Genomic DNA, 27,126 nt, shown 5'->3' on the forward strand with positions numbered 1-27,126 from the left:
ATGCGATTCTTTGATTCAACGTTTCCATTTAATTTGATGAGATAAAAAAAAAATGTATCCTTCACCTGCGAGTTTTCTCATCACGCCCGTCCGTTGGGCGGATCCCAGCAGCCATTAGAAAATACAACAAAGTTTCAAAAACGACCATTATTATCATTATAATAATAATATATATATATTTTTTATTGAAATTCTGTCCGTGTGGCCGGCTTGGGCTGCGATCCCATCTATGCGAATTGGATAACATGCGACTCGAACGGGCTTCACGCGTCTGGGGGGGCTCCGGTCCGGTTTTGAGAAGGGTCCTGTTTAGTGTGTCCAGATTTTTGTGGACAGTCTCCGAACTGAGGACACTGTCTGCAGACCACGTCTGTCCCCGGTTTTGTCCCCCAGATTCAAATTGAACAGGGGTCCGGACAACATCTGAATTGCACACCCCCGCTCCTACTATCTTAGGGGGGTGTATTGTTTTCCATTATCTGTTCCCCTTTCTGATGATGATGAGGTGCCGGTCGGAGCGGAGGGACTATTTCTTCAGTGTCGGGCACATGCCCATTCCACTCCCGCTCGCATGTTCTTCTGCTTTGGCTCAAGTCCCGGTCAGCTGCCTGTCTGCGTATCCCCCCCCTTGCCTTCCCTGGCGGAGTGATCTTCCTCCACTTCTTGTCTCTCTGGTATAATGGATGGCATCATAACTCACAGGCAGCGGGCGCTCTATCATGGCTCTAGCTGGCACTGACACCGTGTGTCACATGACATGGGTGCTGGCACTTCTGACCAATAAGTCAACAAAATCAGCAGCCATGTCATGTGACACACGGTGACAGTGCCAGCCAGAGCCATGATAGAGCGCCCGCTGCCTGTAACTCTGTGCGTAGTGCACCCCTGAACTCTGTGCGTAGCGCACCCCTGAACTCTACACTCTGTACATAGCACCCCTGAACTCTACACTCTGTACATAGCACCCCTGAACTCCACACTCTGTAGTGCACCCCTGAACTCTGTGCGTAGCGCACCCCTGAACTCTACACTCTGTACATAGCACCCCTGAACTCTACACTCTGTACATAGCACCCCTGAACTCTACACTCTGTACATAGCACCCCTGAACTCCACACTCTGTAGTGCACCCCTGAACTCCACACTCTAGTGCACCCGTGAACTCTACACTCTGTACATAGCACCCCTGAACTCTACACTCTGTACATAGCACCCCTGAACTCTACACTCTGTACATAGCACCCCTGAACTCCACACTCTGTAGTGCACCCCTGAATCCTGTACTCTGTGCATAGCATACCCATGCACTCTGTATGTAGCGCACCCCTGAACTCTGCACGTAGCACACCCCAGAACTCTGCACTCTGCAGGTAGCGCACCCCAGAACTCTGCACTCTGCACGTAGCGCACCCCTGAACTCGGCACTCTGCACGTAGCGCACCCCTGACCTCTTCACTTTGCACTTAGCGCACCCCTGAACTCTGCACTCTGCACGTAGCGCACCCCTGAACTCTGCACTCTGCACATAGCGCACCCCTGAACTCTGCACTCTGCACGTAGCACACCCCTGAACTCTGCACATAGCGCACCCCTGAACTCTGCACGTAGCGCACCCCTGAACTCTGCACATAGCACATCCCTGAACCCGGCACTTTGTACATAGCGCACCCCTGAATCCTGAACTCTGTACATAGCCCACCCCTGAATCCTGCACTCTGCACATAGCCCACCCCTGAAATCTGTACTTGGCACCCCTGAACACTGCACTCTGTATGTAGCACCCTGATATCTCTACTCTGTACATAATGCACTCTGTACATAGCGCACTCCCGAATCTTGCACTCTGTATGTGGCGCACCCCTGAACTCTGCACATAGCACATCCCTGAACCCAGCATTTTGTACATAGCGCACCCCTGAATCCTGCACTCTACATAGCGCACCCCTGAATCCTGCACTCTACATAGCGCACCCCTGAATCCTGCACTCTACATAGCGCACCTCTGAATCCTGGACTCTGTACATAGCCCGCCCCTGAATCCTGCACTATGCACATAGCCCACCCCTGAAATCTGTACTTGGCACCACTGAACACTGCACTCTGTATGTAGCACCCTGATATCTCTACTCTGTACATAACGCACCCCTGAACTCTGCACATAGTGCACTCCCGAATCTTGCACTCTGTATGTGGCGCACCCCTGAGCTCTGTATGTGGCACACCCCTGAGCTCTACACATAGCACATCTCTGAACCCGGCACTTTGTACAAAGCGCACCCCTGAATCCTGCACTCTACGTAACGCACCTCTGAATCCTGGACTCTGTACATAGCCCACCCCTGAATCCTGCACTCTGCACATAGCCCACCCCTGAAATCTGTACTTGGCACCCCTGAACACTGCACACTGTATGTAGCACCCTGATATCTCTACTCTGTACATAACGCATCCCTGAACTCTGCACTCTGTACATAGAGCACTCCCGAATCTTGCACTTTGTATGTGGCGCACCCCTAAACTCTGCACTCTGTATGTCGCGCACCCCTGAATTCTGCACTTTGTATGTAGCACACACCTGAACCCTGCACACTGTACGTAGTGCACCCCACATACCCTGTGAGGGCAACCATACTGCTGATGTGGCCTGCAATGAAATTGCATTTCACACCCCTGCTATAGAAAGTGCACAATTATGGCGTGACACCCTTATTAATCGCCTTTATTGTATATGTCGATGATATTTGCTGAGCCCGGAGTTCAGCTTTAAAAAATCTATTTCCAAACATTGATCTAAAAAGGTAACAAAAACAAAAAGTAACAAAGTATAACAATAATATTTCGTATTGTACTGGATGGACTGGTCGGTCTCTCCTGGGCCGGCCTGCGAAGGGTTAAAGTGGACGTTTGTCTGGTAGTGTGTTGTAATAGTTGTGATGAGGAAATGGCACAACCCTGACATTACACCAGGTACCCCCCCCCCCCACCCCCTCGGAGGGCAGGACGCACGCTGACGGGGGGGGGGGGGGGGCTCCCAGCTTTGGGAAGGACTCCTCCTTTAGTATTGTTATTTGGGGGGGAAAAGGAAAAGCGGTTTCCTGTCGCAGACTTGTGCTGACTTCGGCGCCGAGATATGGGGAGCTCCGCCAGCCGACTCAAGGACCTGCACTCCCCCTTCTCCATAAGCTTCTGCCGCAAGGAGGGGGACCCGGAGGAGGAGAAGGAGCTGGAGGAGCCGCTGACCGTCGCCGAGAAGCCCAGGTGAGCGCACCTGTTCCTTTACCAGCCAATCGGGATGGCAGTCAACCTGCTCGGTTGCCCCCGGTGACGGCTCTGTGCGTCGCCTCGTATACATTCTCCAGGTTTTATTTAAAGGGCTCATTTGTCCAATGTGGGGATTTTTATTTTTATTTTTTTGTGTGGATATTGACAAATTTCTTGGCAGCTTCTTTGATCTCCAATGTAATACTCTTGGAGTCTCACTCCTCTCGCTGCATTCTCTGTGGCATGAGTTAAATGAATGAAGGAGTCTCGTCGCCCCCATCCAGCTTCTGACAAAAAGCAACATGAGTGGCGAGAGCTGATTGGTTGTTGTTTTTGGTTTGGAGGAAGATTTTTGGATTAGTAGAATGGGGTTCCCTCTCACAATTTCCTTCCTATTGTAGCAGGAGATATAAAACGTCTTGTGGGTGTTATTCTGTGCAATGTGATTGGACAGAAGATAGGGGTGGGGGGGGGGGTGCAGGTTGTTACCTAAACCACCGATCTCCTTATCTCCTCCAAGGGGACTGAATCACAGTCTTGAGCAACCGCCACCAGGACGGGGCCGAGGGGTAGGCAGAAGAGGCGGCCGCCTTGGGCGCTTCAGCAGGAGGGGGCACAAAACGGGGCAGGAGCTGCAACCTAAGCTGCTGTGGGAGTTCACAGCCTGCGGGGGGTGCACTTTGACTCCCCCCCCCCCCCCCCCCCCCGAGTGCTAAAGAATCTTGTCCTGGCACTGCTGTTGGCTTTGTCCTGTGCTCCGTCGATTGCAAAGCTGTCTGTCACTGAGGGATGAAGCGTCTCGATCGCCTGATAAATCTACAACCGACTCCATGGCCGGGATCTTAGGTAGGCCATACATGGTACAAATTTCCAGAGAGAGAAAAAAAGTTATTTTCTAAAATCTTTTCAAAGAGTTTTCGTTTGGAATTTCGCACCATTAGTGGGACGCGGCAACGGCAGATTTTCCGTGCGGTTATCGAATTTGAGAGATCGGACATGTTGGGAAATCTTTTGAAAAACAAACGATTTTCTAACCGAAGATGGGAGAATCGTGTGAGAAATAGAATTGGTAAAAAAGTAATGCGCATGAGTGCAAGGAAAGGAGATTCCCGGAAAGGAAAGGAGATTCCCGGAAAGGAAAGGAGATTCCCGGAAAGGAAAGAAGATTCCCGGAAAGGAAAGGAGATTCCCGGAAAGGAAAGGAGATTCCCGGAAAGGAAAGGAGATTCCCGGAAAGGAAAGAAGATTCCCGGAAAGGAAAGGAGATTCCCAGAAAGGAAAGAAGATTCCCGGAAAGGAAAGGAGATTCCCGGAAAGGAAAGGAGATTCCCGGAAAGGAAAGAAGATTCCCGGACACAAATTCTTTTATGAGGTGATAATGAAGGGTTGATTGGTTGGTTGAATTTCAGTGGCACCATCAGATCACAAAATGCACAAATTTCAGATTTTGAAAAGAAAATTGGTTCAGAATTCGATCGTGTATGGCCTGTCTTAGTTGCCTCCCAGTAATAGATTTAGGCGGGGGGGAGAATCGGGGACAATCAGCTTGTTCAATGTAATTCTGGCCATACATTATACAATTTTTTTTTTTTTTTTCTTCTATAGATTTACCAAAATCATATAATATGAGGTCAAATATAAACACTTTCAATTTGTGTGCAATCAGGCCGGCCCTTTATACTACACAGTTGAAGGTAAATCTAAAGAAAATTGAATAAGAAAATTGTACGGTGTATGGGCCAGCTTAAGCTTTGACCATAAAACCTGGAAGCTGATTGGTTGCTACATACAGCTGCCCCAGATTCTGTGTGCACCTGTTTTAGTAAACTTCCCCCTTAGGCAGCGTACACACGGGCGGACTGTCTGCCCAACTAAGTTCGTCAGACAATCAGACAGACAGTCCGTTCAAATTTTGAATGAACGGACTTGACCACACACGATGAGCAGACAGTCCGCTGAAAGCGTGCGTGATGACGTGTACGGCACGTACGACGGGACTAGAAAAACGACGTCCAATACACAGCAATGCAACCTTTCGCCGTGTAAATCCTTTCTGAGCATGCGCCATACTTAGTCCGTCCAACTTGCCTACACACGAGCAGACTGTCCGCTGAAACCAAAGTTTGGACGGACAAAATTACGGAAATTCCGTAAGACTTTGTTCTTCAGATTGTCCGCTGAAAAAGTCCGCTGAAGCCCACACACGAGCGGATTGTCCGCTGAAACACGGTTCAGCGGACTAAGTTGGGCGGACAATCCGCCCGTGTGTACGCGGCCTTAGTGTCTGTCTGCGTATTTTTGTCACTCTGATTTTTACATCCGTCTGGCTATATATTCCCATGTCTGTCGGTCTCAGGGCTCCATAGGTCTGTCTGTCTGTCCGTCAGCCGGTGCGCCGCTCTGTGTGTCTGTCCATCTAATGTAGAGTCTCATCCCTCTAAACCCGATCACATAAGAATTACTCGGGATCCGGGGCATTCAGTTGTCCTCAGATCCCGAGTAATTCCTATGTGATCGATGCAGAGGGGTGAGGTGACAACCTACATAGAAACGGAAAACAATCACTCACCATTATACCAAAGAACACATGAAGAGCGAGACGTCTACCCGAAAATACATAAAAAAAATAAAAATAAAATATGTTGCAATCTATCTGCTGCTTAAAACTATTATTATTATTATTATTATTATTATTATTATTAATAATAATAATCAATTGAAATCTGAAAGTGATCGGCGGCTCTGAATAAACCGAATGCAAAAAAGAAAAGTATATGGAATGAAAGACACATAAACAGTGCAAAAATATTCCAGAATAGTGTAATCGATCCTCCGAAGAGCGTCACAATCACCTCTCCCCTCAGTATTGAACTTGCCAAATGTTTACCCATAAAGGGCAAAATCCTCAGAACACCGCTCTGCGCCCTGCGCTCTCCACTCTGAACTCCCCCTGCCCTGCACTCTGCGCTCTCCACTCTCCCCCCTGCACCGTCCACTCTCTGCTCTTCCTGCTCTGCTTTGCACCCTCCACTCTCCACTCCTTCCCCCCCCCCCCTCCACTCTGCGCTCTCCACTCTCCCCCCTGCACCGTCCACTCTCTGCTCTTCCCGCTCTGCTTTGCACCCTCCACTCTCCACTCCTTCCCCCCCCCTCCACTCTGCACTCTCCACTCTCCCCCCTGCACCGTCCACTCTCTGCTCTTCCTGCTCTGCTTTGCACCCTCCACTCTCCACTCCTTCCCCCCCCTCCACTCTGCACTCTCCACTCTCCCCCCTGCACCGTCCACTCTCTACTCTTCCTGCTCTGCTTTGCACCCTCCACTCTCCACTCCTTCCCCCCCCCTCCACTCTGCACTCTCCACTCTCCCCCCTGCACCGTCCACTCTCTGCTCTTCCCGCTCTGCTTTGCACCCTCCACTCTCCACTCCTTCCCCCCCCCCCCTCCACTCTGCACTCTCCACTCTCCCCCCTGCACCGTCCACTCTCTGCTCTTCCCGCTCTGCTTTGCACCCTCCACTCTCCACTCCTCCCCCCCCCCTCCAATCTCTGCTCTCTCCACACTCCCCCCCTGCACTCTCCACTCCTCCCCCCCCTCCACTCTCTGCTCTCCCTGCTCTGCTTTGCACCCTCCACTCTCCACTCCTCCCCCCCCTCCACTCTCTGCTCTCCCTGCTCTGCTTTGCACCCTCCACTCTCCACTCCTTCCCCCCCTCCACTCTCTGCTCTCTCCACACTCCCCCCCCCTGCACTCTCCACTCCTTCCTCCCCCTCCACTCTCTGCACTCTCCGCTCTCCCCCCCCCCCTCCACTCTGCACTCTCTGCTTTGCACCCTCCGCTCTCTCCCCCCTGCACCCTCCACTCTCTGCTCTCTTCCCCTCCTTTCTCCACTCCCCCCTGCACGCTCTGCTCCCCCTGCACGCTCTGCTCCCCCCCCCTACACCCTCCACCCTCTGCTCTCCCCCCTGCACCCTCCACTCTCTGCTCTCTCCCCCCTGCACCCTCCACTCTCTCCCCCCCTCCTCTGCACTCTCTGCTCTCTCCCCCCCCTCCTCTGCACTCTCCGCCCCCCCCCCCCCGCACCCTCCACTCTCTGCTCTCTCCCCCCCCCCCCCCCCGCACCCTCCACTCTCTGCTCTCTCCCCCCTGCTCTCTGCACTCTCTGCCCCCCTCTGCTCTGCACTCTCCCCTCTGCTTTGCACCCTCCACTCTCCGCTCCCCCCCCCCCCCCCTCTGCTCTGCACGCTCTCGGCAATCCGGTGTAATACTCACATGTGAGATCTTTTCCAATGCGTTTTTTTACATTTGTACTTTGTAGTGCAATATTTGAAGATTTTATACAATAAATGGATGATCGGTTTTGATGTTATTACATGAGTGGAGCTTTTCCTTTGTCTTTCCTTCATGTGAGTGTGACACTGGATTGTGCAGAGAGTGCAGAGCGGATAGCGGAGGGCGGAGGGTGCAGGGCGCAGAGCGGGGGGTGCAGGGCGCAGAGCGGATAGCGGAGGGCGGAGGGTGCAGAGCGGGGGGTGCAGGGCGCAGAGCGGGGGGTGCAGGGCGCAGAGCGGGGGGTGCAGGGCGCAGAGCGGATAGCGGAGGGTGCAGGGCGCAGAGCGGTGTTCTGAGAATTTTGCCCTTTATAGATAAACGTTTGGCGAGTTCAATACTGAGGGGAGGGGTGATTGTGACGCTCTTTGGAGGATCGATTACACTATTCTGGAATTTTTTTGCACTGTTTACGTGACTTTCATTCGCTGATTTTCCATCCCATATACTTTTCTTTTTTGCATTCGGTTTATTCAGAGCTGCCGATCACTTTCAGATTTCAAGTGATTTTTATTATTGATTTTATGTTATAAGCAGCGGCTAGATTGCAACATATAATTATTATGTATTTTCGGGTAGACGCCTCACTTTTCATGTGTTCTTTGGTAAAATGGTGCAGCACTGACCCCCGAAGGACCCGCTGAATTTGATTGGCCCTGTACTCTTGGTGAACCCCCCACTGACTTGGCTCAGTCCCCTTGACACAGCTGTGGTGCAAAGTTGATGTGGAGCTAATGGTGAAGGATAACCCCACGATATACAATATAATAACGGTATACCTTTGTTATTACCTGGGCATCCAATGGCTCCACCTGCTGGAAAAGGAACAACACTCCACACCAAAGTACTTACCGTAACCAAAAACATATCTTTACTATGGTTATGTTTAAAGTAATAATTACAGCAGTTGCCCTGTCACATCAACATAGCATGACAGTACAGGAGGTTCAGACAATAGATAAATATGCCACAACACAACTACAAGGGAGCTCCCCCTACTTTAATAAAGGTGCAAGGCCTTGCAATACTAGATGCAGTCTTTGATCTTCTTTCTTCTGCTAGCTATTAGTGTTTGTGTAACAATTTGTAATCCAACAGTGGAGCAGTAAGGGTTAACTTGAAGGGAATGCTGAAACTGTTCTTGCAAGGTAATCCACTTGTAATTGCCTCTAGCAGGACACAGTGTAAAGTGTGGCAAAGGGTAGGCTTTAGGCCTGCCTAAACTCAGTCTTTATTAGATCTTCCTCTGTGGGACTAGAGGTCCCAGCAACACTGTGAAAAAGTCTGTGTGTGCGCGAGTGCGTAATAAACTGTGGGCAACAGCCCTCTCACCAAACTGGATCTGAAGTACAGCTCAGCTCCGGTGCACTGTCTTGCCTCTAGCCGGCCAGCTCTGTGACACCACTCCACAATATGGACGGGTCCCTCTGATGGCTCCGACAGGTGTCTCTGGATCCATCCCGACCCCGGTCACTCAGTCCATCCAACAATCAGATGAATAACAGAGTCTGTAACTGGTGTGCTCCGCAGTGGCTGTAGGCCGCGCTCTCTGGAGACCTCCTCACAGGTAGACCATGCATCCAGAAGGGAAAGAAAATGGCTGTGCGTGTCTTTTTTATAGCCTACCCAGCATGCAGTTCAGTACAGAGTGATCATGGGTAGGTCACCTGGCATTCTGGGTAGGTAGGTCAAAATAAAAAGTAATCAATAGTCACTTCCTGTCCCTTGTTCAGTACTATAGAAAAGGAAAATAATCCATGTCCATTTCCTGTTTTTGGCCGCTAGATGGCGCCACATAATACGTTTTATAACACTGTCCATAGGTTTACATATTAAAGCATTAGTAGGCAAAAATATCAGTGCTACAGGTGAATGAGTGTTGTTTATTTAAACACTTTTTCTGTTTTATATGTAGAGTTTTCACCTCATCCCTTTAAACTTTCAAGCGATTTTTATTATTATGTCTGTCTATGGGTCCGTGTCGATCAGCCCTCTCAATTTATTGGTCCTTCTGCCTGTCCGTCATTGGTCCGTGTGTCTGTCTGTCAGATTAGCCCCCCTTAAACTACTCCCCCCCTCAAATGAGCCCCTTTTCAGACCTCAAATCAGCCCCCTCAATATATTGGTCTACAGTGCCTTGAAAAAGACCCCATAGGGAGCCCAGGCTTCCGTCTCTGTGTATGACCCCATAGGGAGCCCAGGCTTCCGTCTCTCTGTGTATGACCCCATAGGGAGCCCAGGCTTCCGTCTCTCCTGTGTATGACCCCACAGGGAGCCCAGGCTTCCGTCTCTTCTGTGTATGACCCCATAGGGAGCCCAGGCTTCCGTCTCTTCTGTGTGTGACCCCATAGGGAGCCCAGGCTTCCGTCTCTTCTGTGTGTGACCCCATAGGGAGCCCAGGCTTCCGTCTCTCCTGTGTGTGACCCCATAGGGAGCCCAGGCTTCCGTCTCTCTGTGTATGACCCCATAGAGAGCCCAGGGTTCTGTCTCTTCTGTGTATGACCCCATAGGGAGCCCAGGCTTCCGTCTCTCCTGTGTATGACCCCATAGGGAGCCCAGGCTTCCGTCTCTTCTGTGTATGACCCCATAGGGAGCCCAGGCTTCCGTCTCTCCTGTGTATGACCCCATAGGGAGCCCAGGGTTCCATCTCTCCTGTGTATGACCCCATAGGGAGCCCAGGCTTCCGTCTCTTCTGTGTGTGACCCCATTGGGAGCCCAGGCTTCCGTCTCTCCTGTGTATGACCCTATTGGGAGCCCAGGCTTCCATCTCTCTGTGTATGACCCCATAGGGAGCCCAGGCTTCCATCTCTCTGTGTATGACCCCATAGGGAGCCCAGGCTTCCGTCTCTCCTGTGTATGACCCCATTGGGAGCCCAGGCTTCCATCTCTCTGTGTATGACCCCATAGGGAGCCCAGGCTTCCGTCTCTCCTGTGTATGACCCCATAGGGAGCCCAGGCTTCCGTCTCTTCTGTGTGTGACCCCATAGGGAGCCCAGGCTTCCATCTCTCTGTGTATGACCCCATAGGGAGCCCAGGCTTCCATCTCTCTGTGTATGACCCATAGGGAGCCCAGGCTTCCGTCTCTCCTGTGTATGACCCCATTGGGAGCCCAGGCTTCCATCTCTCTGTGTATGACCCCATAGGGAGCCCAGGCTTCCATCTCTCTGTGTATGACCCCATAGGGAGCCCAGGCTTCCGTCTCTTCTGTGTATGACCCCATAGGGAGCCCAGGCTTCCGTCTCTCCTGTGTATGACCCCATTGGGAGCCCAGGCTTCCATCTCTCTGTGTATGACCCCATAGGGAGCCCAGGCTTCCATCTCTCTGTGTATGACCCCATAGGGAGCCCAGGCTTCCATCTCTCTGTGTATGACCCCATAGGGAGCCCAGGCTTCCGTCTCTCCTGTGTGTGACCCCATAGGGAGCCCAGGCTTCCAACTCTTCTGTGTATGACCCCATAGGGAGCCTAGGCTTCCGTCTCTCCTGTGTGTGTGTGACCCCATAGGGAGCCCAGGCTTCCGTCTCTCCGGTGTATGACCCCATAGGGAGCCCAGGCTTCCGTCTCTCCTGTGTGTGTGTGACCCCATAGGGAGCCCAGGCTTCCGTCTCTCCGGTGTATGACCCCATAGGGAGCCCAGGCTTCCGTCTTTTCTGTGTATGACCCCATAGGGAGCCCAGGCTTCCGTCTCTCCTGTGTATGACCCCATAGGGAGCCCAGGCTTCCGTCTCTTCTGTGTATGACCCCATAGGGAGCCCAGGCTTCCGTCTCTCTTCTGTGTATGACCCCATAGGGAGCCCAGGCTTCTGTATCTCCCTGTGTGTGACCCCATAGGGAGCCCAGGCTTCCGTCTCTCCTGTGTATGACCCCATAGGGATATAATATAATATAAATTTATATTATATCTCTGTGTGGGCCCCCACCCTCCCATAGGGAGCCCGGTGTTCTATCTTTCTGGCTCATCAGATGTAGCTCGTGGCGCAGCTGTTGGTGGAGTTTTTGGAGCCAACAGATCCCAATCTTCCTGTGTGTGGGCTTCATTGTTTTTATGAATTGCACAGAATATGTTTGAAATGTTGGCGTGGTTCTAGGAACGTTTTTTTCCCCAGGATTGCTCTGACCACATCCTGCGGGATTTTGGGATGGATTCAAACTGCCAAGTAACCCTGCTTTCCTCATTGTATCCGACCAGACAATGATTGGCGTCGTTCCCTGCCAGCCACAGGGCAGAGCATATCGGTGCCAGCTGCTCTCTCTATAACCTATTAACTCTTTCTGTACGCTGCAAAGCTCGCACCTGGGGGAAACCTCACTAGCAGCTCAATATCGCCCCCTTATGGTGGCCCTAAACAGGCTGATCTTCACCTCCAGAATCACAGCAGACCCTTGGTGTCCCAGCCAAGAAAAGAGGACCTGTCTTTTTAGGATTGGCCTTTAAGGAAAAACAGACCTTAGAGTGTATGTACAGCCCAGACTAGGGTGGGGGCAGGGAAGGGTTTGCTGTTGAGCAGCGCCTGTGCAGTGTGGCCCTCCAGAAAAGTATGAAGGTTCTGAGACCGATGGGCCAACCTAATTGCTCGATTAGTGTCAGGAGACCCACAAAAAAGCCTATTACGACCTCACTCCTGAGGACGCTAGGATCTGTAACCCTTTGAGGTTCCAACCCATCCCCCGGGTGACAACGGCTGTCCAAAGTACAAAAGGCAAATGCACAATCTGATCCAGTTGGTCACTAAATGGTTGCAGCTCAAAACCTCGACAGGACCCCAAAGAGGGTCGTGATCTGGACTGGTATCTTTGGTCTCTACTGGTGGACCTACATGTAGGTCTAGAGTACCACCCTCCCCCAGTACCAATCATATCCATTGGACAGGGATGGACAGAGTTGGGAGCGCCGATTGCTGCACTGGTGAGTTTAGACATACAGAACACATCATTTAATGTCATGAATGATTTACCTTTCCATTGGTATCCATTCTAATCTTCAACTTCCTTAAAAAAAATTAAAAAAATTCTGACTTTTCCCTCCAGCCACCATGGACTGTACTTTTTGTGAAATAAATTTTTCCAGAATTTTCATCTTCCTGAGCTGTATGCTGAGAAATCTCCCCCCTTTGTCTTTAATTCTTAATCACAAATCGCATTATACTTCCTGGGCCTAGGCACTCCCGAGATCGGTGGGTTCTCCCTGGGCCTAGGCGTGCCCGGGCCTGTGCACTCACAAGATAGGCCCAGGGAGTGCACCAAGGCCAGTGATGGCGAACCTTGGCACCCCAGATGTTTTGGAACTACATTTCCCATGATGCTCTGGCACTCTGCAGTGTAGTTGAGCATCATGGGAAATGTAGTTCCAAAACATCTGGGGTGCCAAGGTTCGCCATTACTGGCCTGGGCACATCTGAGATCGGTGCGCTCCCTAGGCCGAGGCACACCTCAGATCTGGGCCGGTGTGCTCCCTGTGCCTAGGTAATCCCAAATAATGGTGTACTTCCTGGACTTAAGCACTCCCGAGATTGGTGCACTTCCTGGGCCAAGGCACACCCATTATGTAGTCTTGTAGCTCTATATCTGCAGTGTGAGATCATCTAAGACAGTGGTCTCCAAACCATAGCCTGGGGGCTGGATGTTTGCTTTTATCCAGTCCTTGGGGCACTATTCCTTCCACTGATGGGAGACCATATTCTGCCCACTGACACCAATGATGGGGCACTATTTCCCCCCCCCCCCCCCACTGACACCGACAGGGCCATCTTTAATATTGAAACATTTTCTTGGACCCCCCGCTCTGAGACATATAGTAATTAGCAGCTAGACTCATGAGTTTACTGCAAAAGACCAGGCAGCGATTGGTTGCCAAAGGTTACAGCACATTATAGCTCATCGATTAGTTACTAGAGGTTACAGCACATACTTTCTGCTTGCTGATTGATTGCTAGAAGTTATTGCACATCCTTACCACTCACTGATTGGTTGCTAGAGGTTACAGAACATCATTACTGCTCACTGATTGGTTTCTAGAGACTACTGCAAATCCTTATTTCTCACTGGTTACAGAAGTAATGATGTACAGTAACCTCTAGCATCAAGTTGTGAGTGTGGCCAAACTGCACTCGCATCGAGGGGTACCCTATCTAAAGAGTGCTTAATTAAAAAGGGCAGAACTCTGGCGGGGCTGAGGGAGGCAGGTAGTGCAGGCCCAGGGCCCCCCAACAATGACGGGGCTCTGGGCAGATGCCCCTTTTGCTGTTAAGGACGGCCCTGGACACCGATGATAGGGCACTATTCCTCCACCCCAGCCCCCAAAAACAAATTTGACAATGTTTATTTACTCCCACTGACGCCAGGAAAATTTCCATTCCGCAGGCCACAGTCCGGCCCCCTCTAAAGACTGAAGTCCAATAAACTGGCCCTTTTGTTTAAAAAGGAAGGAGATCCCTGATCTAAGACTTTGTTTCCTCTTACTGGAAGTCTCTTGAGATTTGAACCTGGATTTGGTGATGTGAATATAGTGCTAATCGCTGTTCTCCTTGCTGAAGAGGAAGCTGTACCTGAGGAGCTACAGTGCAAGGATCTCTCTGTTTCTCCTTCATCCTTTCTGTGGATCTGTGCTTCCTCCACCACTTATTACCCCCTCATCAGATCACCTGTCCTGACATAAGGAAGCAAAGCCCTGCCTTTGCCAAGATAGCTACCTCCACACTGAGACGCCATACAGAACAAGGCATGGAAAGTCAGTAATGGGGAGAAGATCAGCTGCAGGGAGATCACAGGCAGTACTGGTGACTTGCACAGTGCAGGTCCTCTTTAATATTTGGAGTCCCTCACTTTGAATGGGGCTTCACTTGCTGCATGCTTGTATTGAGTCAGGTGAGCAGAACTGTCAGTAGGTGAGCGCTGGTGGGCTCTGCCCTCCCCAATACCCCCCTCCCCCCTTTGCTGCAGGTTTTCTTCCATCCTCTATACAATAGATATACAGTGCCTGTTCCGTGTCTATGATTTTCCCCAGGCATGTCAGGTTTTTTTTTGTTTTTTTTGAGTAATTTTTAAGTTTTGTCTTCGGATTTATAAAATTGTGGCTTTTGCTTCCTCTTTTTGTGTCTGAAATACAACAATCACAGGCCGGAGAACGCTTCTGGTGTCATGTCTTCATATGGCTTATATGCAAATTAGGAGGTTGCATTAGTGAAAATGTTACAACCTGCTCTGTTGTGATTGTCTGTCAGTTTATGGGGCCCACCAGTGTTTAAAACTACCCCGGGGACAACTGAGGACTAGCGCCCCCCCCCCCCCCCAGAAAATCCCCTCCAGAATTTACAGCAGCTGTCTGAGGATCAGGAGATCATGGACATGTTGGGTGAATCTCCCCTCAGAGGATGAAGTTCGGGGGATTGCACCGTCCTCAACAATGTCCAGAACTGTCCTTGCCCCAGCATGGGAGGGAGGCCGTGTTGATGGAGGCCTGGCAGGGCTGGGATATAAATGACGCACTGGATATAGCTCAGGACACTTCCTCCTCTAATGTCCCCGGATCAGGTGTCCCCCCTCACAGCTTTACATAGCCTGCTAATAAATAAAGGTCAGAGAGAGCCGGGACAGAGGAGGCAGCCGGGACACCCTGGAGGAGGCCAGAGCAGTGAGAATGAGGGCTCAGGATGGGGAAGGAGGGAGGTCACTGTGCCAGGGCTCAATAACAGGCCCAGGTGACCTCTACTACCTGACGGGATGATATACCTACAAATATAATATACTGGAGCATTCAGGGATAGAAAACATGGCCCGTTACTGGATTCTGGGGACATAATGGGGGTAACACTGTGTACTGGGGTACCGGGACTTTGTATGTTGTATATTAGAGGAGAGGAGGCTGGTGGCCATTGTATACTGGAGGGGAGGATGGTGTATATTGGTGGCCATTGTATGTTGGAGGATGGTGGCCATTGTATATTGGTGGATGGGGTATATTGGAGGATGGTGTATGTTGGAGAATGGTGGCCATTGTATATTGGTGGATGGTGTATATTGAAGGATGGTGTATGTTGGGGGACGGTGTATATTGGAGGGGAGGATTGTGTGTATATAAGAGGACGGTGGCCATTGTATATTGGAGGGGAGGATTGTGTATATAAGAGGACGGTGGCCATTGTATATTGGAGAAGAGGATGGTGTATGTTGGAGGACGGTGGCCATTGTATTTCGGTGGATGGTGTATGTTGGAGGACCGTGGCCATTGTATTTCGGTGGATGGTGTATGTTGGAGGACCGTGGCCATTGTATTTCGGTGGATGGTGTATGTTGGAGGATGGTGGCCATTGTATATTGGAGAGGAGGATGGTGTATGTTGGGGGACGGTGTATATTGGAGGACGGTGGCCATTGTATATTGGAGGGGAAGTTGGTGTATATTGGGGGACAATGTGTGTGTATAAGAGGACGGTGGCCATTGTATATTGGAGAAGAGGATGTTGTATGTTGGGGGACGGTGGCCATTGTATATTGGTGTATGTTGGGGGTGGTGTATATTGGAGGACTGTGGGCATTGTATATTGGAGAGGAGGACGGTGTATGTTGGGGGACTGTGTATATTAGAGGCCATTGTATATTGGAGGACGGTGTATATCGGAGGACAGTGTATATTAGAGGCCTTTGTGTATCTGAGGACTGTGTATGTTGGAGGACGGTGTATATCGGAGGACAGTGTATATTCGAGGCCATTGTATATCGGAGGACGGTGTATATCGGAGGACAGTGTATATTCGAGGCCATTGTATATCGGAGGACGGTGTATATCGGAGGACAGTGTATATTAGAGGCCATTGTATATTGGAGGACCGTGTATATTAGAGACTATTGTATATTGGAGGACCGTGTATATTAGAGGCCATTGTATATTGGAGGACAGTGTATATTAGAGACCATTGTATATCGGAGGACAGTGTATATTAGAGGCCATTGTATATTGGAGGACCGTGTATATTAGAGGCCATTGTGTATCTGAGGACTGTGTATGTTGGAGGCCGGTGTATATCGGAGGACAGTGTATATTAGAGGCCATTGTGTATCTGAGGACTGTATGTTGGAGGCCGGTGTATATCGGAGCAGAGGCCGGTGTATATCGGAGCAGAGGCCGGTGTATATCGGAGCAGAGGCCGGTGTATATCTGAGGACTGTGTATGTTGGAGGACGGTGTATATTAGAGGCCATTGTGTATCTGAGGACTGTGTATGTTGGAGGCCGGTGTATATCGGAGGACAGTATTTAATAATGTTCTGTTGCAGTTTTCGGATGTTGTGACCTCAGATGTAGAATATCTCGGCCTTATAACGATCGCTGTTTAGTTGAAGGTTTATAACATATCGGATTCTCTAACCTTCGTGGTGGGAGATCGGATTGTACGGGAAAACATTTCCCAGTAATGATTGTGCGTTCTCCCTCCAAGGTCACCCACAGAACTGTACAGCGATGATCCTCAATGGGCCCCCCCCCCCTCTAGTGTACAGATATAACATACGGACAATCAGACCAGGGGTTTTCGGGGGCCCCTCTGGACACACACATTACAATACAATACTGTGGGGCCGGTTGGATCCCATGAAGGCGGTTTTTGGATGAAATGCTTTTTAAATGAACAAAACTGAAGGTGTGTGATTGGTGCAATGTCACTTTATGATGAGGAAATAATTCATAGATAGAAGAGGAAAGGATACAATGTTTCACCGCGGTGTCATGTATGGTCTGTGACTATAGAGGACCGGGGAGGACGGGGGACATTGTGGTGCAGAGTATTAATGGACTGTATAGAAGTTGTAAAGGACATGGGAGGGGGGGGGGGGGGAGGTCCTGGATGGGAAACACGTCTCCCCTTTATGTGAATTGGCAGCCAATCAGAGAGCATTGTGCAGAGGGGGGGTTATGGTCCCTTTAAGGGGCAGTAGAGGGTTAATTTACCTGCGATGTGTTCTGAAAACTCGGGACGTCTGAACGTCTGTTCTGGAAGAATAAAACCTTCTCCCTGTATTATGACCCCCCCCCCCCCCAGATTATAGTATAGAGGACGGTGTACATTGTATTATATGACCCCCCCCCCCAGATTATAGTATAGAGGACGGTGTACATTGTATTATATGACCCCCCCCCCAGATTATAGTATAGAGGACGGTGTACATTGTATTATATGACCCCCCCCCCCCCAGATTATAGTATAGAGGACGGTGTATATTGTATTATATGACCCCCCACCCCCAGATTATAGTATAGAGGACGGTGTACATTGTATTATATGACCCCCCCCCAGATTATAGTATAGAGGACAGTGTACATTGTATTATATGACCCCCCCCCCAGATTATAGTATAGAGGACGGTGTACATTGTATTATATGACCCCCCCCCCCAGATTATAGTATAGAGGACGGTGTACATTGTATTATATGACCCCCCCCCCCAGATTATAGTATAGAGGACGGTGTATATTGTATTATATGACTCCCCCAAGATTATAGTATAGAGGACAGTGTACATTGTATTATATGACCCCCCCCCCCCAGATTATAGTATAGAGGACGGTGTACATTGTATTATATGACCCCCCCCCCCCAGATTATAGTATAGAGGACGGTGTATATTGTATTATATGACCCCCCCCCCCAGATTATAGTATAGAGGACGGTGTACATTGTATTATATGACCCCCCCCCCAGATTATAGTATAGAGGACGGTGTACATTGTATTATATGACCCCCCCCCCCCAGATTATAGTATAGAGGACGGTGTACATTGTATTATATGACCCCCCCCCCAGATTATAGTATAGAGGACGGTGTACATTGTATTATATGACCCCCCCCCAGATTATAGTATAGAGGACAGTGTACATTGTATTATATGACCCCCCCCCCCCAGATTATAGTATAGAGGACGGTGTACATTGTATTATATGACCCCCCCCCCCCAGATTATAGTATAGAGGACGGTGTACATTGTATTATATGACCCCCCCCCAGATTATAGTATAGAGGACGGTGTACATTGTATTATATGACCCCCCCCCCAGATTATAGTATAGAGGACGGTGTACATTGTATTATATGACCCCCCCCCCAGATTATAGTATAGAGGACGGTGTACATTGTATTATATGACCCCCCCCTCAGATTATAGTATAGAGGACGGTGTACATTGTATTATATGACCCCCCCCCCAGATTATAGTATAGAGGACAGTGTACATTGTATTATATGACCCCCCCCCCCAGATTATAGTATAGAGGACGGTGTACATTGTATTATATGACCCCCCCCCCCAGATTATAGTATAGAGGACGGTGTACATTGTATTATATGACCCCCCCCCAGATTATAGTATAGAGGACAGTGTACATTGTATTATATGACCCCACCCCCCCGATTATAGTATAGAGGACGGTGTACATTATATGACCCCCCCCCCAGATTATAGTATAGAGGACGGTGTACATTATATGACCCCCCCCCCCCAGATTATAGTATAGAGGACGGTGTACATTGTATTATATGACCCCCCCCCAGATTATAGTATAGAGGAGGGTGTACATTGTATTATATGACCCCCCCCCCCAGATTATAGTATAGAGGACGGTGTATATTGTATTATATGACCCCCCCCCCCCAGATTATAGTATAGAGGACGGTGTATATTGTATTATATGACCCCCCCCCAGATTATTATAGTATAGAGGACGGTGTACATTGTATTATATGACCCCCCCCCCCCCAGATTATAGTATAGAGGACGGTGTACATTGTATTATATGACCCCCCCCCAGATTATAGTATAGAGGACGGTGTATATTGTATTATATGACCCCCCCCCCAGATTATAGTATAGAGGACGGTGTATATTGTATTATATGACCCCCCCCCAGATTATAGTATAGAGGACAGTGTATATTGTATTATATGACCCCCCCCCAGATTATAGTATAGAGGACGGTGTATATTGTATTATATGACCGCCCCCCAGATTATAGTGTAGAGGACGGTGTACATTGTATTATATGACCCCCCCCCAGATTATAGTATAGAGGACGGTGTACATTGTATTATATGACCCCCCCCCCCAGATTATAGTATAGAGGACAGTGTACATTGTATTATATGACCCCCCCCCCAGATTATAGTATAGAGGACAGTGTACATTGTATTATATGACCCCCCCCCCAGATTATAGTATAGAGGACGGTGTACATTGTATTATATGACCCCCCCCCCCGATTATAGTATAGAGGACGGTGTACATTGTATTATATGACCCCCCCCCCCAGATTATAGTATAGAGGACGGTGTACATTGTATTATATGACCCCCCCCCCCCAGATTATAGTATAGAGGACGGTGTACATTGTATTATATGACCCCCCCCCCCAGATTATAGTATAGAGGACGGTGTACATTGTATTATATGACCCCCCCCCAGATTATAGTATAGAGGACAGTGTACATTGTATTATATGACCCCCCCCCAGATTATAGTATAGAGGACGGTGTACATTATATACCCCCCCCCAGATTATAGTATAGAGGACGGTGTACATTGTATTATATGACCCCCCCCAGATTATTATAGTATAGAGGACGGTGTACATTGTATTATATGACCCCCCCCCCCCAGATTATAGTATAGAGGACGGTGTACATTGTATTATATGACCCCCCCCCAGATTATAGTATAGAGGACGGTGTATATTGTATTATATGACCCCCCCCCAGATTATAGTATAGAGGACGGTGTATATTGTATTATATGACCCCCCCCCCAGATTATAGTATAGAGGACAGTGTATATTGTATTATATGACCCCCCCCCAGATTATAGTATAGAGGACGGTGTATATTGTATTATATGACCGCCCCCCAGATTATAGTGTAGAGGACGGTGTATATTGTATTATATGACCCCCCCCCCAGATTATAGTATAGAGGACGGTGTACATTGTATTATATGACCCCCCCCCCCAGATTATAGTATAGAGGACGGTGTACATTGTATTATATGACCCCCCCCCCAGATTATAGTATAGAGGACGGTGTATATTGTATTATATGACCCCCCCCCCCCAGATTATAGTATAGAGGACGGTGTACATTGTATTATATGACCCCCCCCCCAGATTATAGTATAGAGGACGGTGTACATTGTATTATATGACCCCCCCCCAGATTATAGTATAGAGGACAGTGTACATTGTATTATATGACCCCCCCCCAGATTATAGTATAGAGGACGGTGTACATTATATACCCCCCCCCAGATTATAGTATAGAGGACGGTGTACATTATATGACCCCCCCCCCCAGATTATAGTATAGAGGACGGTGTACATTATATGACCCCCCCCCCCCAGATTATAGTATAGAGGACGGTGTACATTGTATTATATGACCCCCCCCCAGATTATAGTATAGAGGACGGTGTACATTGTATTATATGACCCCCCCCCAGATTATAGTATAGAGGACGGTGTATATTGTATTATATGACCCCCCCCCCCAGATTATAGTATAGAGGACGGTGTATATTGTATTATATGACCCCCCCCCAGATTATTATAGTATAGAGGACGGTGTACATTGTATTATATGACCCCCCCCCCCCAGATTATAGTATAGAGGACGGTGTACATTGTATTATATGACCCCCCCCAGATTATAGTATAGAGGACGGTGTATATTGTATTATATGACCCCCCCCCAGATTATAGTATAGAGGACGGTGTATATTGTATTATATGACCCCCCCCCAGATTATAGTATAGAGGACAGTGTATATTGTATTATATGACCCCCCCCCAGATTATAGTATAGAGGACGGTGTATATTGTATTATATGACCCCCCCCCCCCAGATTATAGTATAGAGGACGGTGTACATTGTATTATATGACCCCCCCCCCCAGATTATAGTATAGAGGACGGTGTACATTGTATTATATGACCCCCCCCCCAGATTATAGTATAGAGGACGGTGTACATTGTATTATATGACCCCCCCCCAGATTATAGTATAGAGGACGGTGTACATTGTATTATATGACCCCCCCCCCAGATTATAGTATAGAGGACGGTGTACATTGTATTATATGACCCCCCCCCCCAGATTATAGTATAGAGGACGGTGTACATTGTATTATATGACCCCCCCCCCAGATTATAGTATAGAGGACGGTGTACATTGTATTATATGACCCCCCCCCCCAGATTATAGTATAGAGGACGGTGTACATTGTATTATATGACCCCCCCCCCAGATTATAGTATAGAGGACGGTGTACATTGTATTATATGACCCCCCCCCCTCCGATTATAGTATAGAGGACGGTGTACATTGTATTATATGACCCCCCCCCCAGATTATAGTATAGAGGACGGTGTACATTGTATTATATGACCCCCCCCCCCAGATTATAGTATAGAGGACGGTGTACATTGTATTATATGACCCCCCCCCCCAGATTATAGTATAGAGGACGGTGTACATTGTATTATATGACCCCCCCCCCCCCGATTATAGTATAGAGGACGGTGTACATTGTATTATATGACCCCCCCCCCCCAGATTATAGTATAGAGGACGGTGTATATTGTATTATATGACCCCCCCCCCCCCCCCCCAGATTATAGTATAGAGGACGGTGTACATTGTATTATATGACCCCCCCCCCCCTGATTATAGTATAGAGGACGGTGTACATTGTATTATATGACCCCCCCCCCCCCCCCCGATTATAGTATAGAGGATGGTGTACATTGTATTATATGACCCCCCCCCCCAGATTATAGTATAGAGGACGGTGTACATTGTATTATATGACCCCCCCCTCAGATTATAGTATAGAGGACAGTGTACATTGTATTATATGACCCCCCCCCCAGATTATAGTATAGAGGACGGTGTACATTGTATTATATGACCCCCCCCCAGATTATAGTATAGAGGACGGTGTACATTGTATTATATGACCCCCCCCCAGATTATAGTATAGAGGACGGTGTACATTGTATTATATGACCCCCCCCTCAGATTATAGTATAAAGAACGGTGTACATTGTATTATATGACCCCCCCCCCAGATTATAGTATAGAGGACGGTGTACATTGTATTATATGACCCCCCCCCTCAGATTATAGTATAGAGGACAGTGTACATTGTATTATATGACCCCCCCCCCCAGATTATAGTATAGAGGACGGTGTACATTGTATTATATGACCCCCCCCTCAGATTATAGTATAAAGAACGGTGTACATTGTATTATATGACCCCCCCCCAGATTATAGTATAGAGGACGGTGTACATTGTATTATATGACCCCCCCCTCAGATTATAGTATAGAGGACAGTGTACATTGTATTATATGACCCCCCCCCCAGATTATAGTATAGAGGACGGTGTACATTGTATTATATGACCCCCCCCCAGATTATAGTATAGAGGACAGTGTACATTGTATTATATGACCCCCCCCAGATAATAGTATAGAGGACAGTGTACATTGTATTATATGACCCCCCCCCCCAGATTATAGTATAGAGGACAGTGTACATTGTATTATATGACCCCCCCCCAGATTATAGTATAGAGGACGGTGTACATTGTATTATATGACCCCCCCCCCCCAGATTATAGTATAGAGGATGGTGTACATTGTATTATATGACCCCCCCCCCCCAGATTATAGTATAGAGGACAGTGTACATTGTATTATATGACCCCCCCCAGATTATAGTATAGAGGACGGTGTACATTGTATTATATGACCCCCCCCAGATTATAGTATAGAGGACGGTGTACATTGTATTATATGACCCCCCCCCCAGATTATAGTATAGAGGACGGTGTACATTGTATTATATGACCCCCCCCAGATTATAGTATAGAGGACGGTGTACATTGTATTATATGACCCCCCCCTCAGATTATAGTATAGAGGACGGTGTACATTGTATTATATGACCCCCCCCAGATTATAGTATAGAGGACGGTGTACATTGTATTATATGACCCCCCCCCCAGATTATAGTATAGAGGACGGTGTATATTGTATTATATGACCCCCCCCCCAGATTATAGTATAGAGGACGGTGTACATTGTATTATATGACCCCCCCCCCCAGATTATAGTATAGAGGACGGTGTACATTGTATTATATGACCCCCCCCTCAGATTATAGTATAGAGGACGGTGTACATTGTATTATATGACCCCCCCCCCCAGATTATAGTATAGAGGACGGTGTACATTGTATTATATGACCCCCCCCAGATTATAGTATAGAGGACAGTGTACATTGTATTATATGACCCCCCCCTCAGATTATTATAGTATAGAGGACAGTGTACATTGTATTATATGCCCCCCCCCCAGATTATAGTATAGAGGACGGTGTACATTGTATTATATGACCCCCCCCCCCAGATTATAGTATAGAGGACGGTGTACATTGTATTATATGACCCCCCTCAGATTATAGTATAAAGGACGGTGTACATTGTATTATATGACCCCCCCCCCCCCAGATTATAGTATAGAGGACGGTGTACATTGTATTATATGACCCCCCCCCCCCCCAGATTATAGTATAGAGGACAGTGTACATTGTATTATATGACCCCCCCCCCAGATTATAGTATAGAGGACGGTGTACATTGTATTATATGGTAATAATGGACTGTATATTCGAGCATTACAGGACTGATCATGTCAGGGATATATGAGTATCAGCTGATTGTGTGGACTATTGGTGGTGGGGGGGGGGGGGGGGGCTGTGTATACAATGTATGATGGGAGTATTGGTAGACCCTTGGGTGGATATAGGATTGAATAGTACATGGGGGGGAATATAAGATCGAAAGGTACATCGGGGGGGGGGGGTATAGGATGGAATGATACATTGGTGGTGGGTGAGGGGCATATAAGATTGAATGGTACATAGGGGGTATATGTTGGAAGGATACATATGAGGTGGGGGGGTATAGGATGGAATGATACATTCGGGGTGGGGGGATATAGAATGGAATGACACATTGGGGGTACAGAGGTATCGGATGGAATGGTACACAGGGGAGGGGGGGTATAGGACTGAATGGTACATGGGGGGGGGGATGGGTTGTATAGGATGGAATAGTCCGTTGGGGCTATCGGATGGAATGGTACATAGGGGTGGGGGTATAGGACTGAATGGTACATTGGGGGGGTTATAGGATGGAATTATGCATTCAGGATGGAGGGGGGATATGGCATGATACATTGGGGGTACAGGGGTATCGGATGGAATGGTACATAGACAAGGGGGGTATAGGACTGAATGGTACATTGGGGATGGGGGGGGGTATAGGACTGAATGGTACATTGGGGATGGGGGGGGTATAGGACTGAATGGTACATTGGGGATGAGGGGGTATAGGATGGAATGGTACGATGGATGGTGGTCTTCAGTGGTTTGGTCCTTGTCTCAGGCAGTGTACGAATAGTCGTGTCCTGTGAGGATGGATCGGAGGGGTCTCCACCTTCGTCTCTTCCCCTCATTCAGGTGACATTTGGTCAGTCGGCTCCCAATCATCATCATTCCTCCACATGATGACCACACACCAGCAGGAAGTGAGGTATAAGTATTATGACTTTCATAGTAGTTTGCAGTGCATTATGGGTAGTCTGTGCTGGAATCTGACCCCAATCCTGAGTGCTCCCTGAACTCTGCAGACTCCGGTGTTCCATGTTCTCTGATATTGATCTACATAAATCAGTCCTCTAGAATGGATCTGGCACTTGTACGGTGTTCTGTAGGGGTTGGTCATGTGTTCTATAAGGGGCTGTAATTCTGCACTGTCACTGGATGGAACTCCTTTTATATGAGCCAATCTGGACATTTGTTGCATAGCTCCGCCTCCTCTCTGGCTGCTCGGGGGAGGGCAGATACACAAAGAGCTTCAGTGCTCCAGTATTCTGGGGGCGGAAGGGCCCGGGGGGGGCTTCCAACAACTTTGACCAGGACGATATTAAATCGTGTGATAGAGACCTCCCATTATGAACTGTCCAGATTGAGGATCTGATTGGCCCCCCAGATATTAATGAGGCGATGTATATTATTGGGATAATTGCTCTCTAATAGGAGGAGGAGAAGGTGGTGGTCCCTAGCGGCCAATCAGTGTCTTTCACTGACCTGAGTCTTCTCACCTTGAAGGTAAAATGTGCACCTGGTTTTCTATTGGTTACGGCACTCTTCATCACTGAGGGCTGGACTTGGAGTCCCGAATTGAGGAGAGGACACAATTCCCTTCGCTGAGGCCCAGATCTGTCCTCACATGTACCAGAGACGGCGGAGACTCTGCCAGGACCCCCATTGTCCTCCTCAGGAAGAGAGACTGCTGGGATCTGCTGACTCGGCCTCTCTGTGTCCCGTCTCCGTGCGTCATCTCCATCTTCCAAACATGAGAGCTTCCAACAACAAAGGACATTTTCCAGGACCAAAGTCAATTGTCACATTTCCAGGCCCGGGTGACAAGGACATAGTGGCCCAACTACGAGGTGGGGGGTGGGGGGTGCCCCTGTTGTATCATCTTCACTACTGATCTTGGACAGGAGACAAACCCATGGAGGGAGTGATCACCTCTACCCCCCCCCCATGTACAAAATAGGGGGGGCTGTACTAACCCAGAGCACTAACTTCCACCCCCCCCATTATACCCCAATCCTCTCCTCCGTCCTTCTCTTGTACCCCAATCCTCCCCTCTGTCCTTCTCTTGTACCCCAATCCTCCCCTCTGTCCTTCTCTTCTACCCCAATCCTCCCCTCTGTTCTTCTCTTGTACCCCAATCCTCCTCTGTCATTCTCTTGTTATCCAATCCTTCTCTTGTACCCCAATCCTCCCCTCTGTCCTTCTCTTGTACCCCAATCCTCCCCTCTGTCCTTCTCTTGTACCCCAATCCTCCCCTCTGTCCTTCTCTTGTACCCCAATCCTCCCCTCTGTCCTTCTCTTGTACCCCAATCCTCCCCTCTGTCCTTCTCTTGTACCCCAATCCTCCCCTCTGTTCTTCTCTTGTACCCCAATCCTCCTCTGTCCTTCTCTTGTACCCCAATCCTTCTCTTGTACCCCAATCCTCCTCTGTCCTTCTCTTGTACCCCAATCCTTCTCTTGTACCCCGATCCTCCCCTCTGTCCTTCTCTTGTACCCCTGTCCTTCTCTTGTACCCCAATCCTCCTCTGTCCTTCTCTTGTACCCCAATCCTCCTCTGTCCTTCTCTTGTACCCCAATCCTCCTCTGTCCTTCTCTTGTACCCCAATCCTTCTCTTGTACCCCAATCCTCCTCTGTCCTTGTACCCCAATACTTCTCTTGTACCCCAATCCTCCTCTTTCCTTCTCTTGTACCCCAGTCCTTCTCTTGTACCCCAATCCTCTTCTGTCCTTCTCTTGTACCCCAATCCTTCTCTTGTACCCCAATCCTCCTCTGTCCTTGTACCCCAATACTTCTCTTGTACCCCAATCCTCCTCTTTCCTTCTCTTGTACCCCAG

At 48.8% G+C, this 27,126-nt stretch overlaps 1 protein-coding gene across 4 annotated transcripts in view; it reads left to right on the forward strand.

Annotated features, from left to right (window-relative positions):
* Positions 1–3,091: 3,091 nt before the first annotated feature.
* NOS3 (nitric oxide synthase 3) overlaps positions 3,092–27,126 on the forward strand; it is a gene marked incomplete at its 3' end in the record, with an annotated part of 45,353 nt that continues 21,318 nt past the window's right edge. For 2 of the 4 annotated variants that reach the window (XM_077493658.1, XM_077493659.1), the window contains 2 exon segments: positions 15,125–15,216; positions 25,073–25,219. In XM_077493658.1, the coding sequence (XP_077349784.1) occupies positions 25,191–25,219 (29 nt within the window). 4 annotated transcript variants of the gene reach the window in all.

Source organism: Lithobates pipiens, unplaced genomic scaffold (assembly GCF_037356315.1).
Source record: "Lithobates pipiens isolate NorthernLeopardFrog02 unplaced genomic scaffold, aLitPip1_a1.2 Scaffold_19, whole genome shotgun sequence".
In the NCBI taxonomy this organism is placed as follows: Eukaryota; Metazoa; Chordata; class Amphibia; order Anura; family Ranidae; genus Lithobates; species Lithobates pipiens.